This window comes from Monomorium pharaonis, chromosome 9 (genome assembly GCF_013373865.1).
Source record: "Monomorium pharaonis isolate MP-MQ-018 chromosome 9, ASM1337386v2, whole genome shotgun sequence".
NCBI lineage: Eukaryota > Metazoa > Arthropoda > Insecta > Hymenoptera > Formicidae > Monomorium > Monomorium pharaonis.
The window spans coordinates 22,166,170-22,182,027 of NC_050475.1; the positions used below are offsets into that span (position 1 = coordinate 22,166,170).

Genomic DNA, 15,858 nt, shown 5'->3' on the forward strand with positions numbered 1-15,858 from the left:
AAAACAAAAATATGTACGTATGATATATACACACAAATATGAGCATACACTTTTATATATAACTTTTTTTCAGCACATTATGAATTATGGCTACGTTTTAAAACTTCCTCTTTGAAGAAAATTTTATTAAAAAGTTATAGTTTATGTTACAGATACTACAAACTTTTTAGTAAAATTTTCCTCAAGAGGATGTTTCGAAACCAGACCAAAGTATTCTAAATTTTATAATCACATTGCAAAAAGATATAAGAAAAAAATGTAACATTAAATTGCTTGTATATATGTAAGAATTCATTGTTTGATCGTGAATTTTTCCTAATTTTTTATAATATAATTATAAGAATATTTAATTCATAATTTATTTATTCGATTATTCAACTTGCTATTCGCTCTTCGTAAATATTACAATTTTTGTTAATTTGTCTTGTAAAAACGACATCGATAATCGACGTTAGGTGCGATCTACCTTCGCGTTCCCTTCACGGACAGTCGATCTGCGCGCGGCGTGAAAGTGATAACCTTACTTACTTGGGTATGTCCTTGAAGTAACCGTGAGAGTGCAGTAGGTCGTCGAGGAAGTAGACATTTCTGACGTTGTACGAGGCACGAGTCTCGTTCCGTATTTGCAGGGCCTTGGGCAACACCCGACGCATCAGCTCTTGCCAGGTCGCGTCCTTCACGGGCATAATCACCTCGTCGACGTCGAGCAGTGCGATATACTCGTACTCGTACATATGCTTGTACAGACAATCATTGTAGGGTATCAGCTCGTTTTGCCGCTTGTGATTGGTTTTCTTGGTGAGATACATGTGCTGGAAGGCGGGCACATTAGGTTGTCCGCCTGGTAGAGTCAACGGGGTTACGTGCACCATACCCAGACGCTGATAATGTCGCAGCACCTTAGTTACGTTCGGATGTACCTGCAACTCATAGAAGTAGATCTTGTTGGCACCTAGCAGGGTGATCAGCTCGATCCATTCGACCAGTCGAACCGACAGATCCTCGTGCAGAAAGTCCAGACCCTTTACGCACACCGCAAAGTCCTTCTTACGTTCGGGCTTGTTATAAATCACTCGAAGATGGTTGGTGGCCGTATCGCAACGCCTCTCCACTATTGAAACGGACGACGGTGGCTTACCGTATGCTTGCGGCGGTACCCTACACGCTATCACATATGGCTGATAGATACCTTGCTTGTAATTGCCCCATTTAGGATACCAAATGTACTTGTATTCGAGCGTCTCAACGATCTTGGGCTCACTCTCGCCTTCGTACCATAACTGACAATACGTCTTCACGATCGGTTCAATCCGATCGATCATGCCAACGATTCTTACCGCCAGTCCGATCTTGGATAATTTTCGATTGTCGTAAAACGCGCCGAAAAATTGGAACGTGCCGTTGCTAGTTCGCAACGTTTGCCAATAGATATTATTAAATTCCAGATCGTAGATCTGCGGGTATCTCGCGCAACTCTCGTTGCCTCGTTTTATCAGTTTACTGCTTTTGGACCAATCACTCAGCGGTAAACTCGGTATTCTTTCGGCGATCTCCTCGATTAATTGCTGCTCGGTCTTGGCCGGTCTTTTGTCCAGCAAAGGCTCCAGTTCGAGCGGGCTTATCGTCGCTTCCAAATGGTTTCTGAGAGTGGTCAGAGTGGTTAGCAGGACGCTATTTCCTCCAGAATTGGTGAGATCACCTAGTGACGACCTTTGTAAAAGATATCGGGACAGACTTAAACTCCCTGAAGAGCTCCGGCTCGCACCTCGATCGTTGCTGACGCCATCGATCTCTACTAAGTTACCGATGCTGTCTTCGGCCGTAGGGCCACCATCCTGACGGAGAATTCTATTTTCCAAGTGACGGAACTGCACCGCTGCGATCATCAACAATCCCCAGGCGAACACGAAGATGAAGGCACGCCTCGCGCATCTTGACGAACTACCACCGCAGCTTTGTATCGTTGTCATCCTGCCCGTTTTTCCCTCGCTGATCTTCGTCCAACCGCCTGGACAACACTGGATTGATTCAATCCCTGTTCTACTTAATCGTGTCCTCTTTGTCGTTTCGAGGACCGAATCTGAAACAGGAAACAGGTTCGTCGTCCAATACTAAGTATTGTAAAAATAAAACGATCGACATAATACGAAGGAAAGAAAGACAAATTTTGCTCTAATTATCTTATTATTTAAATTATAAGTATTTATTTTGCCCCTATTCAAATCTTAGACATTGAGATATTGAAATAGAGATTGAGACACACTGATTTATTTGTAAATGATTAATTTTGTTAAGAATTTAACAAAATTTTTAATTTGTATTATTCAATTTTGAAAATAAGAGTTACAAATAATTTAAATATTTTTATAACTAAATGTAATTTGATTATGTAAGAGATACAACTCAATCGTGATAACTTAATAAATAAGATATCACGATGCTTATTTGATTTGGCAACATTAGGAAATTATTTTTCTCTTTAAGAAAATGAAATAAAGCGATTTATTTATCTGTGAGTTTAAAATGAACGAGACGAGAGCTGCAAAATAATCCATGACTAGTTATAATTTGGGGCAAGAGACGAGATAATGTCTTTAACTGTATAAGGACACCCGCTACCGGTAGCCAGTACTTGACTATCATCAAGAAAGCGAGCGACCCTGTCGAGCGAAACCCCGTTGGCCGGATCAAGCGAGTTTTGAGGGAGCAAGAGAGAACAAGAGAGAGAGAGAGAGAGAGAGAGAGAGAGAGAGAGAAGTGCAAGACCCGCTCGGAGATACGTGGAACCGGTTATGCTGATGGCAAACTGTTTTTCACCTTTTGCACCTCGCTCCAACTAACCTCCTCCCTTCTTGACCACCTCGAACCTTTTGCTCGATGATGTTTCCCCTCGTCTCTTCCTTTCCTCTCCCTCTAAACATAGGCGATGATGGCGGACTCTCAGGATCAAGTTTAACCGCAACCTAGAATTTTCTTTGAAGACTCTACCTCTGCCACGTTTGTTTTATTGTTCTCTTCGTACTTGTTATTTCTATGATATCTTGTACTTTACGATAATATTTAATAAAATAATAGATAATAATTATAGATACACACAAAATTGACGTTGATTTTACTACATATTTAATTAAATTCTTGAAACCATTATTAATCTTTTCAAATTTTTTCATAATGTAAAGATATTGCTAGACGAAATGCAATGAGAAAATGCATTCTTAAAGATAACTAGTCAAGTATCCACTGTTCTTTCATACAACAGATAATATAACGAAGTGATTGTAAGCATAATTAAGCTAAATTAAAATATGTGTCGAAATATTTATCACACAGTTATCTAATCGTCAAATTTATGGACTTTTTTATATGATTTTTGTTCAACAGTTTTGCAACAGCGATACTGTTGCAACATCGTATATAACATCTTGTTTTTTTTTATGATTATCAAATTTTAAAGATTATCAATAAACAATGATTTATTTAATCTATCATCATGCGCTAAGTTTGATAAATTGAGTCAGCGTAGCAATTGCATGAAAGGGCAATTCGCGTAGTGCGAGCGCGATGCCACCTCGTTCCCGTTTAATTCAGGCCCCGTTCTTATCGTCCCGTTCGAAATTAGCAATCCCGCACAACAGCGGACCAGCCAGCAAGAACGCAAATTGCGCGGAACGAATGTGTCTATATCGACTCAATTGTCATCGTTCGATATAACTCTTCCATTAGATTGAGCTGTATTTATCTATTTTCAAATTATCAAAAATTATCAAAAGAGAAATTTGAGAAATTTGAATCTTATTTAAATAGTTTCAGTCTAAGTAGATTTGAATTTTTTTTATTAATGTTTAAATAAACTTTTTCAGATATTAATTCTTATTCAAAATCAAAATTTGATAATTGACTTTCACGCTTATGTATACTATTTTTTCTATTTTAATTTGTACAGCATTCTTGTCATCGTCATATTTAAAATCATAATAATTCAAACATTATAATGAGAAAAATTGAAAAACATAATACACATTGTCCAAAGCATTTTTCACGTTTTATATTTATATTCGACATATTTCTTACATTATAATTATATATTATACTGCATATTGAAATCACCGATAATGCTAAATAAATAAATTTTGTCAGTGATTCGTAAATAACAATAACTGTATATTATAAATGAATCCACGACTGCGATAATTAAAGATGAAACAAGTTAATGTTAAGACTAGGTGCACACTAAAAACTGGGAAAAAACTAAAAAAAAATTAGCTATATTTTAAAAATAGTTTAACACGTTTATTTACGATCAACGTTGACAGGATCTACGGATGGCGATGACATGGCGTTTGAGAGAAAGCAGGTTAATAATAAGCCGAAAATGTGGACACGCAAAGTTTAACTCGCTTTTCTCGGACGTTTGTTTGACGAAAAAGATAAACGAATGTTGTTCTTTGTCCCAAGAAATTGAAAGAAATTCTTCAATGATAAAATTGCTCTTCTCTAATCTCTTCATCGCTAACAGTAATTCTCACTTTTTTTGACAAGTGAATAAAGACAATATTAAGATTTGAGATAGAATCAACTATCAATATTAACCAACAACCGTGATAATGATTTTTAACGTTTAACGTTAAAAATAAAATATTTCTTCACTAGATCCTTTTAAAAAAATACAGCCTTTTTCATTCGATGAACAAAGTTGAACGACGTACTCACGCAATATGCAAAAAGTAAATAGCAGCCTATTTCTCTGTTCAAGCAACTGCATGCATCTATCATCTCCTGACTAATACTACAAATGTTCAATAACACGGCGCTCAGGTATATCCGCGCGCCGTAAGCTCAAGATCGCTGATAAGATTCTATTAGGAAATTAATCCTTTCATGCGTTTAATCACGCATTAATATAATCGCAATGTCGTTAAATATACATCCTTGTCACAATTGTGATTACATCTCAAGGTCCTCGATCGAAAAACACCCGTGAACTCTTGTCTTTCTCATAAAAAAGAAATCCGTTTATTTTGCGTGTAAATGTTTTCTGTACAGTAAATTCTCTCGTATGTGTGTGCAACCTCCTCGTCGATAATCCTCTATCCGCTTGCGTCAGTCGCCGATAAATTATTCGTCAATGTTGCGTAGACGAGATATACGGTAGCTGAGTCACAGGCGACTGTACCTCGCGACTGACAATTCCGCTAATCTAAATGATTTCGTGACTTTTGCAAAGAAAATATCGGTACGCTGGATTTGATTTGTTCCGGTTTTAATTAATTTTTGTATAGCCGAGAGAATCAACGGGATATTTTCGAGGTCGTTATGATACGATACGATACGATAACATTATTTTTCCAAAATCTTACGAAACGTATTGCGGCATTCTGAATATATCATATTTATTATTCATGTTATTTATGTTATCTATGGCAATACGGCAAAGAGATATTTTGAGGTCACAAAGTTATAAAGACCCCGATTACGCGCGATCGTGCAAGATGCATCTGCATTCCGCGTCTTACGTAACTCCGTTGCACCTCCGCGATTTCTTCTTTCATTGCTCTAACCACTACGGGAAAAGATGGAGAGCATTAAAGAAGTTATCCTACGAAATCGCTAGTATTATTTAAATCGACAATATTACCGCTGATAGCTTTAGAATTTCATAACGTACCGAGACAATTCAACAACAGCCGGCATACTTTCGATGAGTTCAAACTTCGACACATGAAATACATACAAGACATACAAAAGCGATTTAAAATATTGACATATTTCTTCTGCTAATAACAAAAAATTGTTTATAAGCAATGTTTTCATTGACAAAATAAAGTAAAAGTTTTACAAAAGAAATTTTATAATATTTATTTTTCCGAAAAGAAAGGAAAAAGTTACTCCTCAAGTTTATTTCGTATATATGACAAATGATGATGCTTGTATTCTTTTATCGCGTTATTTTATACCACATCTTCATTCTTGCACAGTCTCAAGAATTGAAATGATCGAAATTAGACCGGTTTCAATCGGCTCGCTCGAGAAAAAGACGGGAGGAATGACGACATATGCGTGCAGTCCAGCGAGGACGATTTTGTGGAAAGTCGAGTAGAGAGAGCGAGTGATGCTGTTACTGTTGCTGCTGCTGGCTCGTATGTTCGCCTGCTCCAATTGCGATTTCTCGCTTACGCGTGCTAATTAACCCTAATTGTACGAGGGGAAGAGGAAAGAGGAAAAAAGGGGGATACAGAGAAGGATAGATTGTGGCTCGAGTAGAACAGTGGGGATGCTCTATAACGGGCGATTTCACCAGTCTCGTCGATCTTCGCGATTCGAGAACGAGATAGCATTCTGTCGTGCAATATCGTCTGCAATTGGTCGTACACAACACACACACACACACACACACACACACACATGCGTGTATCACAAGTACGGCGTGAACTCTTTTGATTTAACGCAGCGCGTTCTCGTTGGTGCCACGCGGTTCCGGGGCCTGTTTATGTTTCACACGACGACACAGTATGGCACCATGTGTTACTTGGCATAATAACAGATACGAGATAGATACTAAATACGTCGATTAATTGACACGACACTATACTCGTAATTACGTATTGTCACGGCACAAATCTGCTTGTTGGATATTACGACTGACAACAATAACGATTTCTTTGGAGAATTAATATAATACCAATTAATAATTAATAATATTTAAGGATAAGAAAGAAATAAAATAGATTAATTATTTATTATTTTTTCATAGAAATTATCTTATAAATACATTGTTATGAAAATAAAATACAAAAATTCATAAACAGACTTTGCAATTTGAAACTTATGTTTTCAAAATATCCATAATTTAGTGTTATCTATTTGTATTTTGCATTAAAAAAAAGACAATAGATGTTTTCTGAAAGTATATAGATGTATGTAATATAAATATATTATTTCAAGTATATATTATTTATATAAAATATAATAACAGTCATAATTACAGAATTAATATCTCCGAGAGAAATAAAATATTTTAATAGTGTTAATAATTGATAATTATTTTACAAGAAAATATCATGGATACATTTTTAATTTCTTTAATTAACTTTTTCTTTAATTTTTTTCCTTTAATTTGTTTTGATGTAAAATATTAATCTTAATTATAAGTTTTAAAATTAGTTATATTCCATTTTATGTCTCACAATCACTAATGGAAAATAAATTAAATAATGCAACAGAAAATAATAAAATATAAATGTATATTATCAAATTTTATATACATATATACATATATATCTTACTAGTTTACAAAACCTCTATTGTTTCTCATTCTATTTTAATTTTATCGATAAGATGTAATAAAATATTCGGCAATTTATAATTAAAATCACCAATTTCAAGCATGCCATTTATCAGTCACAAGTTATAATAATAATAATTAATACGTGTCTTGTATTATACATACTTTGTATGTGATTATATCGAGACAGGATGAATCCTTTCGAAAAACATATTCTTCTCGTAGAATATATAACATCATTCGAAAATTAAAGCAATAATATTTTAAGAGTGCATTTATAATTTGTCAGATCTAATTTTCCATGCAAATTTATATATTACTTATCCCGCGTACAGTTATAATATCCGTAAAGTTTGAATGAGCGATTTAGGCACGGTTGTTCTGCTTGGACCGATAAATTTCGCAAAATCCGTTGCATCGTGTAACCAGAATAGTAGTAATAGCAATGGCTAAAAATTGGATCGGCTATATATTCCCGAGACTTCATACGATCCAACATTTAAAATTTTGTTGTTATTTCAAACGTTTTTTCATATAATAGTTCGAAAAGAACTGTAGAGTCTACAGTTGCAAAGTAATTAGCACAATGTTACCCTGGTAGAAATTCATACAGTTTAACTAACTACTTAATCCGTTACTATCTAGTATTAATGATTTCTTTTTATACATATACAAAAATACTGCCTAGAAACTGACCTAATTTTTTATTTTTATTTTTGAACAACTTCAAGTATGTAGTTCTGTAAGAAAAATGTCAAGAGAGATTAAGAGGTTAAAAGGTTAAGAGATACTTTTATTGTTGAGTAACTGTTAAGTGACTGAGTTCGGATATTATACAGTTTTTCTATACAATATGTTCTATGAGAAAAGCGTTGTATCTTGATTGGTATCCTAGACAGTTTGCTATTCAATTACTAGACAAAGACCAGTAAAACTGTCCAATAACCAATCAAAAGCTGCACTAAATTTCTACCAAGGTAATGTCGAATTTAAAGCAAGGTATATCAAAATTTAGAAAACACAATATGCTTGTATATATCAAGTTCGACGAGATCGATTCTATCATCGCAATGATTTTGATGATAGGAACCAATATTGTAGATATCATTTCACACAACAAGTGGATGTGCCATACATATCTATACGCCTATTACGTTCGAATGATATCAATGAACATATATATTTAAGAGTATGCTTCGATTGCATGAATATTTTTGTAGCTGTTTAAACATACACTACTGCTCTTCACCAAATTTCATATCGTAATAATTGCTCATAGTTGCAAATAGTTTGCTCATAGAGTAATTTATTTATTATTCTGTAAGAATACTTATTCATGCCTGACTTTATCATTACGTATATACATATACAGTTGGAACGCGAATGCTTTGATCTGCAATATTGTAGACTTTCGCGCATAGGTGCTTCTTTGTCGTGTATTTTATCCTTTATCCTTGTATTTATTATATATCCCATTTTCTGACTTTTCAATGTCTCTAAAATTTGTTTTAACTGCGGCCTAGAGGACGTCACGCTCCGATAAAGCTCTATTCTTAGCTTGTATCGCTCTTGTCTTTTCTTCCTTTTTCTCTCCTCCTTACCGACCATGTGTTTGCGCATAAACGCGTAGTTTAGTGAATCACTTTTCATATTATGCCGTGGCAATTAAGCCGGTTATACGTAAATACTTAACGGCACTGCATTGAATGTCGAAACGAGGACGTTGTTCCCTACCACAGGAAGCAAATGGCACTTTAAATTGCAGGTCGCACGCACGTCATCATCTCGTCGAGGGATAACTGCACACGATCCTTCTCTCGTGTGCAATCTTGATTCGACCGACATGGGTGCCACTCAGCTTTTATCCGATCGTTTTTATCCGACGAAAGGCGCAAGTCTCAGACGCAGGAGGTATAATCGAGCGATCTTTTTTTTTCTATTGCGATAACTGCACGCACGAAATTCAAAATATCTCTCGACAGCTGTCCTTTCTCGCGATGAAAATGATACTTTCACGTTTGAATACCTTTATTTATACATATTCTTATAATATAATAATAATAATAAAGATTTATATCAGCGCATTTATTTCGAGTTACGTCTTTGCTAACAATATCTAGATTGTCTAAGTCATGTAACATTTTTATATAAATTTTATGACACAATTCTAAGAAATTATAATAAAAGATGTAGGATTTCTTATAAATTGTGACACCTCTAAGAGCAGTTTTCACTGTCGATAGTTTTAGATATGAAAAATTAATTAATATTGCGTTTCAAAGATTCTGTTCATGTTATTCAACAATGATGTACGTGAAGACGTAATTATATTCATATTATTCAACAATGATGTACGTGAAAATGCAATATGCAACACAACGTGACGTTTCTGCTGTGCTACGACCGATTTTATCGAAGATGTGAGGTTGTGATAATGTAGCTGAAGCTAGCAGCCAAAGGCAGCAGCCAAACGCCGAGCAGCCAGGGCCGAACGTCATATAGGCGTTTCCAGGGGACACCATTCAATCAAACGTTAAAAATTCCCTGGTTATGAGATTTTCATTCGCGATCGTTATTAATTGTTTAATACTTTTTAAATTGTTAATTACGTTAGTCAGATAAATACAAGGAACGCTGTCTTCAAATTTCTACGAAAATATTTTTTGAAGTCTAGAACGACTTAATTAACCGTATATGACAAATTTTTCTGAAAATGCATTTTTGCAAAACATAGTTGATTACCAGAATAATGCAGCGATTTTTTTTTGTAAAATTAAAATACATTACCGCTTTTTGCCGCACCCAGAGCCGACGACGAGGACGACGAGTAGCGGTTTCACGGCTCCAAACGATAAAAATTAATTTAAAAAATATTTATAACAATTAGGAAAATGCACGTCCTCTCGCGAATGATCGATCAGTCGATTGTGCGTTACGGAAAGATATTTCCAGCCAAATTTGAAGGAAATCGTATTTTGCGTTTAGGCGTGAGGCGCGGAGAACGATAAAAATTAGTTTAAAAAATTTATAACAATTGGTAAATTACAAGTGTTGTCACAAATGATCGATTATGTATTATAATGACTAAACTCTATGCAAATTTTTCAAAGTTTGTTAAAATTCTCATAACCAGGGAATTTTTAACGTTTGATTGAATGGTGCCTTCTGGAAACGCCTATATGACGTTCACCCTGGCCGCTCGACGTTTGGTTGCTGCCTTTGGCTGCTAGCTTCAGCTACATGTTGTGATACTATTGTACAACTGTTACCAAGAACAGAACCGGGAGTTGAGTTTAGTTGTACATATTAATCTTTACACATGTCATTTTTTCCACGCGAACAAAGATTACACATTATCCCCGAAAATGTGATCGAAACAAATATACAATCCGTGGTTGCGGTATATCGAGCGTTTATCAATCAGCCAATTGCATCTGTATACTCTTATTCAAAAAGATAATATCAACCTTAATTATAATCGCATATCTTTAAATAATTCCCAAAGAGTTAAACTAGTTAGCCTTCGTGAATTAATAAGGTGACTGGGATTTTTTATACTGCATCGTAATAAATGTTGTAAAAATATTGAAAAAGAATACTCATAAAATTATTTAAATAAAAGATTTAGAGTCTTAATTTTAATTTGTAAATATTGATTAAACGAATTTATTAAAAGTTCCATGCTTCTGTGAGATTAGGCAGTTATATTTTATAAATTCCTGCTTTTAATATTTTAATTATATTAATTATGGAAATATTTTAATTATATTATTTGGAAATGCGTAAAATGCATTTATCTTTAGGATTAGAAGCAATTAGTAGCTTGCTCACTTTAATGAAAGAATATAATTTAGACTTCTAGAGTATTTTGTGTTTTATAAATATCAATCATTTCTTTGTACATATTTCGTGTATCACAACTTTTTAATGTTTGTGAACGTGAACTGTCCGTTAATAACCATTGATGCTTATAATGAGTTGTATCATTACATCGACACTTACAAATATCACGTAGTATATTATAATTTTCTTGACAGATTATATCTCGCTCTTGCGCCATAATATATTATATATTATTGTTATATCAATGTAACCTACTTCCTTTGTTCGCATCTAGCGTAAATTATACATAAGAATAATCTGGCGCGTGAAGATCGCGTTTGTCCTTCGATAGTTGAATTAATTACTCAACGCTAAATTAAAAGTAGCGGAACAAATAATAACTAATTAGATATGATTTGACGATAAAATGATGAATGGATTGCTTAGCAAATCTCAAAATAAACACGAAATTTTTAAAAAATATTAGAGAGAGAGAATTATTACAACATTAAAAATAAAAAAAATTGTTACGAATGAAAGTCTGTTCCGCTATCGATTGTTACAGACACACCAAGGTTATTCGTTATAAAATCTGTCGATTAACATGGTAAAATGCTGTTTTAATCTGCATGCATTTATCGCGCGTTCTCATTATTTATCGCTAACGGAAATTGAATCCTTTGCTTGTTTTTTTGATTGACGTTATATTTAAAATCAATTGAATTAGGTCATTAAACCGTACAGCCGTGTGATCGTCGATCGAACGAGAGCCACATGTATTTAGCTCCTCTCCAAGCTTTCACACACTTTCATAATTTGTAGCGTGCGTCCGCGATCAACGGTATTCGACGAAATTCTATGCACCGAGCATACGATGCATGCACAAGTTTCCGATTTCTCCCAGAAAAAAAACATAGAGAATCGATGTCCTTCGATGCATCTTACTTTTGAGTCATAAAGAAGGGCGATCAATAAGTGTGATTTCTTTCAATTAAGACAAAAAAGATAATTTTTTAAATCTATAATATTAATTTCTATCGAAACGCAGCAATTCCAATTAAAGTATTTGAATATGTATAATTACAGAAACGCGGATTCGTATACAGAATCCACCAAACGCAGATCGAGGTCACGATCGCTTTAACGGTAATTCCTTTAAGCAGTCACTTCGTTCACGAAATCGTCAGATGACCGATACTTGATTGCGTCACAAGAATTTCGTACAGTACACAATCTTATTTCAATTTCGTACACAATCTTACGGCTACTAGTCACGACGTGAATTCTTCGTAAGTCGTACACATTTCTAGCTCCTATTTTAAACTAACTAAATTTATTTTTATATTGATTAAATGTTTAGCGTAACATATATTTATATACCCCTCCCCCTCCCTCCCTCCCTCCCTCTCTCTCTCTCTCTCTCTCTCTCTCTCTCTCTCTTTGATTGTGAAGATTTTTAAAAATGAATTACATGTAAGTTTGTCAAGCTTTTGATCACTCATCGAGAACAAATCTAAAGAAATACATTCCACGGAAGTCTCGAGTAAGATGAAAAAGTATATATAAGTACAAATTAAGAAACTTTTAGCAAGATTTGACACCTTTACGAGAACATCAAGAATAATAATCCTACCTATCAAACTAAGTCTCGATAGTAGCGGATTCTAGTACCGTTATATGCGAAGCAGCCATGTGAAATAAAAACTTTAATAGTGTTACTCTCCAACGGGATATTACTTTGATATCGAATCGATCCGCATTTCAGAACACAGATGTCCGATGATGCTTAGCCACTGTTTTTACTTACGAGATGTAGGGAGAAACGAATCGACCGTGATCGCGGTGATCATCAGAACAGCCTGGTCGATTACCAGCCAGCGTTCGAACCCGTCCGGATGATGTTCTGATGCCTGGGTCGCATCTCGTGACACTCGATGACGACCTTCGCCAGGGGAAGAGGAACGCATCCGCGTCAACACGCCGGCATTCTTCTTTGGTTGTGGCTACGTATCATGTCATCTCGCAGTTTCTTTTCGTAATTCTTATCTCTGATTGATCCACTTTGAAATCGAGAAGAACGCATCAGTGATCACTATGTAATATCACTATCTTTTCTTTTGCTACAGCTGGATATTCCCGAAGAAAACGACACACGTTAAAGGACAAAGCACAAACCGGACGCGCTTTCTTCTCGCGATGTTCGTATATACATATATGTATATACGTGTGCGTGCGTAACCGGCTGCTGTTGCTGCCACCGGATGAATGTGACGTGCCTGAATAGAAAGAACAGAGCTGAAAGCAAGCTCTCAATGTACTTGAAACTTACAATTTTTACGATTCTTTAAACACTGGACGATCCTTCGCGGGAGCACACGCAAATTTTCGATCATTATCACTTATTCTTCGTGAAGATCGCGATAATGGTAACATGATACTCTTTCTAATCAAATACGATCAGCTTTTTGGATTTACCAATCTTTCTTTATCCTCGTTTCGGTCACTTGATCAAACTAGATATTAAAATGCCGCACCTAGAGACCGATTACCGGTCACCGGTCGCCGGTCGCCGATCGCCGGTCGCCGGTCGCCGGTCGCCGGTCGCTGATCGTTGCTCGCTACTCGAAAGGATAAGGATGCAAAGACCTATTACGCGCACCGCTACATCAGCAGCCAACACATTCTCCAAATCATAATGTTCACCACAACAATCGCGACAATAAGAATTTATTTTAAGAGACAGTTTTACTTCATAAAATTGTCTATATACAATAATAACGGAAAACACGATAACAAAAAATTAAATTGAATTCCGGAGTTCGATAGATTTTGGACGAAAATACTCGTCGTATATCGTGTCGGCGTCTCGCTCCGAACTGCCGCCAGACGCCAGACGAAGTCTTCGACTAGGGGCCCTCTCGAGAATCGAGAGGGGAGCTTGGGGAGAGGGAGAGACAGAGACAGAAAGAGAGAGAGAGAGAGAGAGAGAGAGAGAAGTGGTCGATTGGTCAACTTACATGACTTCGATGGGAAGGGAGATTCCTCCGGGACTTGAGGGTATTGGGGAACATATGGAAAGTCACAAGGAAGCAACGTCTACACCGATAAGTTCGAAAAAGAACTGACGTCTTTGTCATGTCATGGCAGACATGTACATGACTTTAGCTTTACAGAGCATCAATTAAGTCGCAACAGTAAAGCCTTGTCTACAATAAAAATTTAAGCTTTAAGCCGTAAGAAATTGACCAATCACAATTGAATATTCTTATAAAAATTGACTGTGATTGATCAATTTCTTATGGCTTAAAACTTAAATCTTCTTGTAGACTAGGGCTAATAGTAAACGCAAAAATCTATTTAAAAAAGCGATTTTTACTTTTTACTTCTTCAGTAATTCAATAGTAAATAAAGATAAAAAATAGTTTTTATCGATCTTTATCTTAGTATTTATTTTGTAATATTAACAGAAAAGTTCAATCTGTCATCCATTTTATTCAAAATACTTACAGTCAATGTTTTGTTGTTCAAGAATCTCATTTTTATCTAACAAATTGTTGCGAGATATCATCTAAGTGGTTAAAGAAACTCTTTGCGTCGTTATCTATTACAGCCGAATGCAATAACCAGTTCTTTCTTTCGACCCTTAAAAACTTTGAAATTTCTCTTAATTATTGTCTTAATTCTGAATTAATCTTTTTAAATTTTGACAATAAAATCATAATAGACTTAATCACTAAATTCTAATAAACAAATCTTTTTATATATAACAAATTGTTGTGTGTCTTATATATAACAAATATGTGTGTGTGTGTGTGTGTGTGTGTGTGTGTGTGTGTAAATATCAACAATTTTTATATTTTTATTATTACTTATATAAATATTATTACATTTTTATGTAGTAAAAAAATAATGCAACATTACAAAGTATTAGAAAAAATCGTTTAATTAAAAAATGATAGTTTCTGTGATTATCTAATAAGTTATCTAATGTTGCTACACTAGGCAAAGATTAATAAATTCTAAATCTTCTGTTCGAGACTTATAGAGAGAAATTTTAATAGCTCATTGAACTTTTCTCAAAATTGTGAACGCGCCATCAGAAATTCAGACTATAATTAACTCTGATTGCATCAAAAAATTGTCACTTTGCATATTGCGAATTCGGCTCGAATATATCTAATCGTTGTAAATATATGGGAAGGCTATGCGATATATGTACGAAAGTAAAAGATTCCTAGGCACGGCCTATGTAACAACCAACGAAGAAATCATAATCCCGAATTTTCTCAACTATGAATTTAAAGGATAAAACATCATCTGTCTATCTGCAAGAACAAATCGCATGAGAGAAACCATGTCATAACCTTTTTCTATTATTAATTAATATAATAAAATTTATTACATTGAAGCAAGCAATTTTTTATGTATAAAATTGCATTTGCGTGCCAGATTTTCAATCGCGCGATCCATGAATCTTTGTTGGAGAAAAATGACAGGATATAGCTTAGGTAAGGTTTTCCCAACGAAAGGAACAATAGAGTGCACGTGGTCCGCAAGCGAAGCTTGCAACTGGGACATGGCTGTCACGATCGTCATTACAGACAATAATCGTTTCAAGGGATTTCCTCGATATTAACATCAGCATCATCACGGCTGGATATTTTCTCTTTAACAATAACTACCAGCGCAATATTTCACAAAATGTATATTCAATCTTTCCATTAATTTAAATTTGAAATTGAAATTAAAAAATC

General features: G+C 35.0%; 1 protein-coding gene across 2 annotated transcripts in view; it reads right to left on the reverse strand.

Annotated features, from left to right (window-relative positions):
- The window catches only part of LOC105835267, a 29,261-nt gene that overhangs the window by 2,835 nt on the left and 10,568 nt on the right, over positions 1-15,858 (reverse strand). The window contains exons 1-2 of one of the 2 annotated variants that reach the window (XM_012678377.3): positions 12,912-14,871; positions 529-2,080 (exon numbers count right to left, since the gene is read on the reverse strand). In XM_012678377.3, the coding sequence (XP_012533831.1) occupies positions 529-2,080; positions 12,912-13,071 (1,712 nt within the window). In that variant the 5' untranslated portion in view covers positions 13,072-14,871. Of the gene's footprint in view, positions 1-528; positions 2,081-12,911; positions 14,872-15,858 lie in introns of those variants that run through there. The other variant, XM_012678378.3, reaches the window with a different exon arrangement.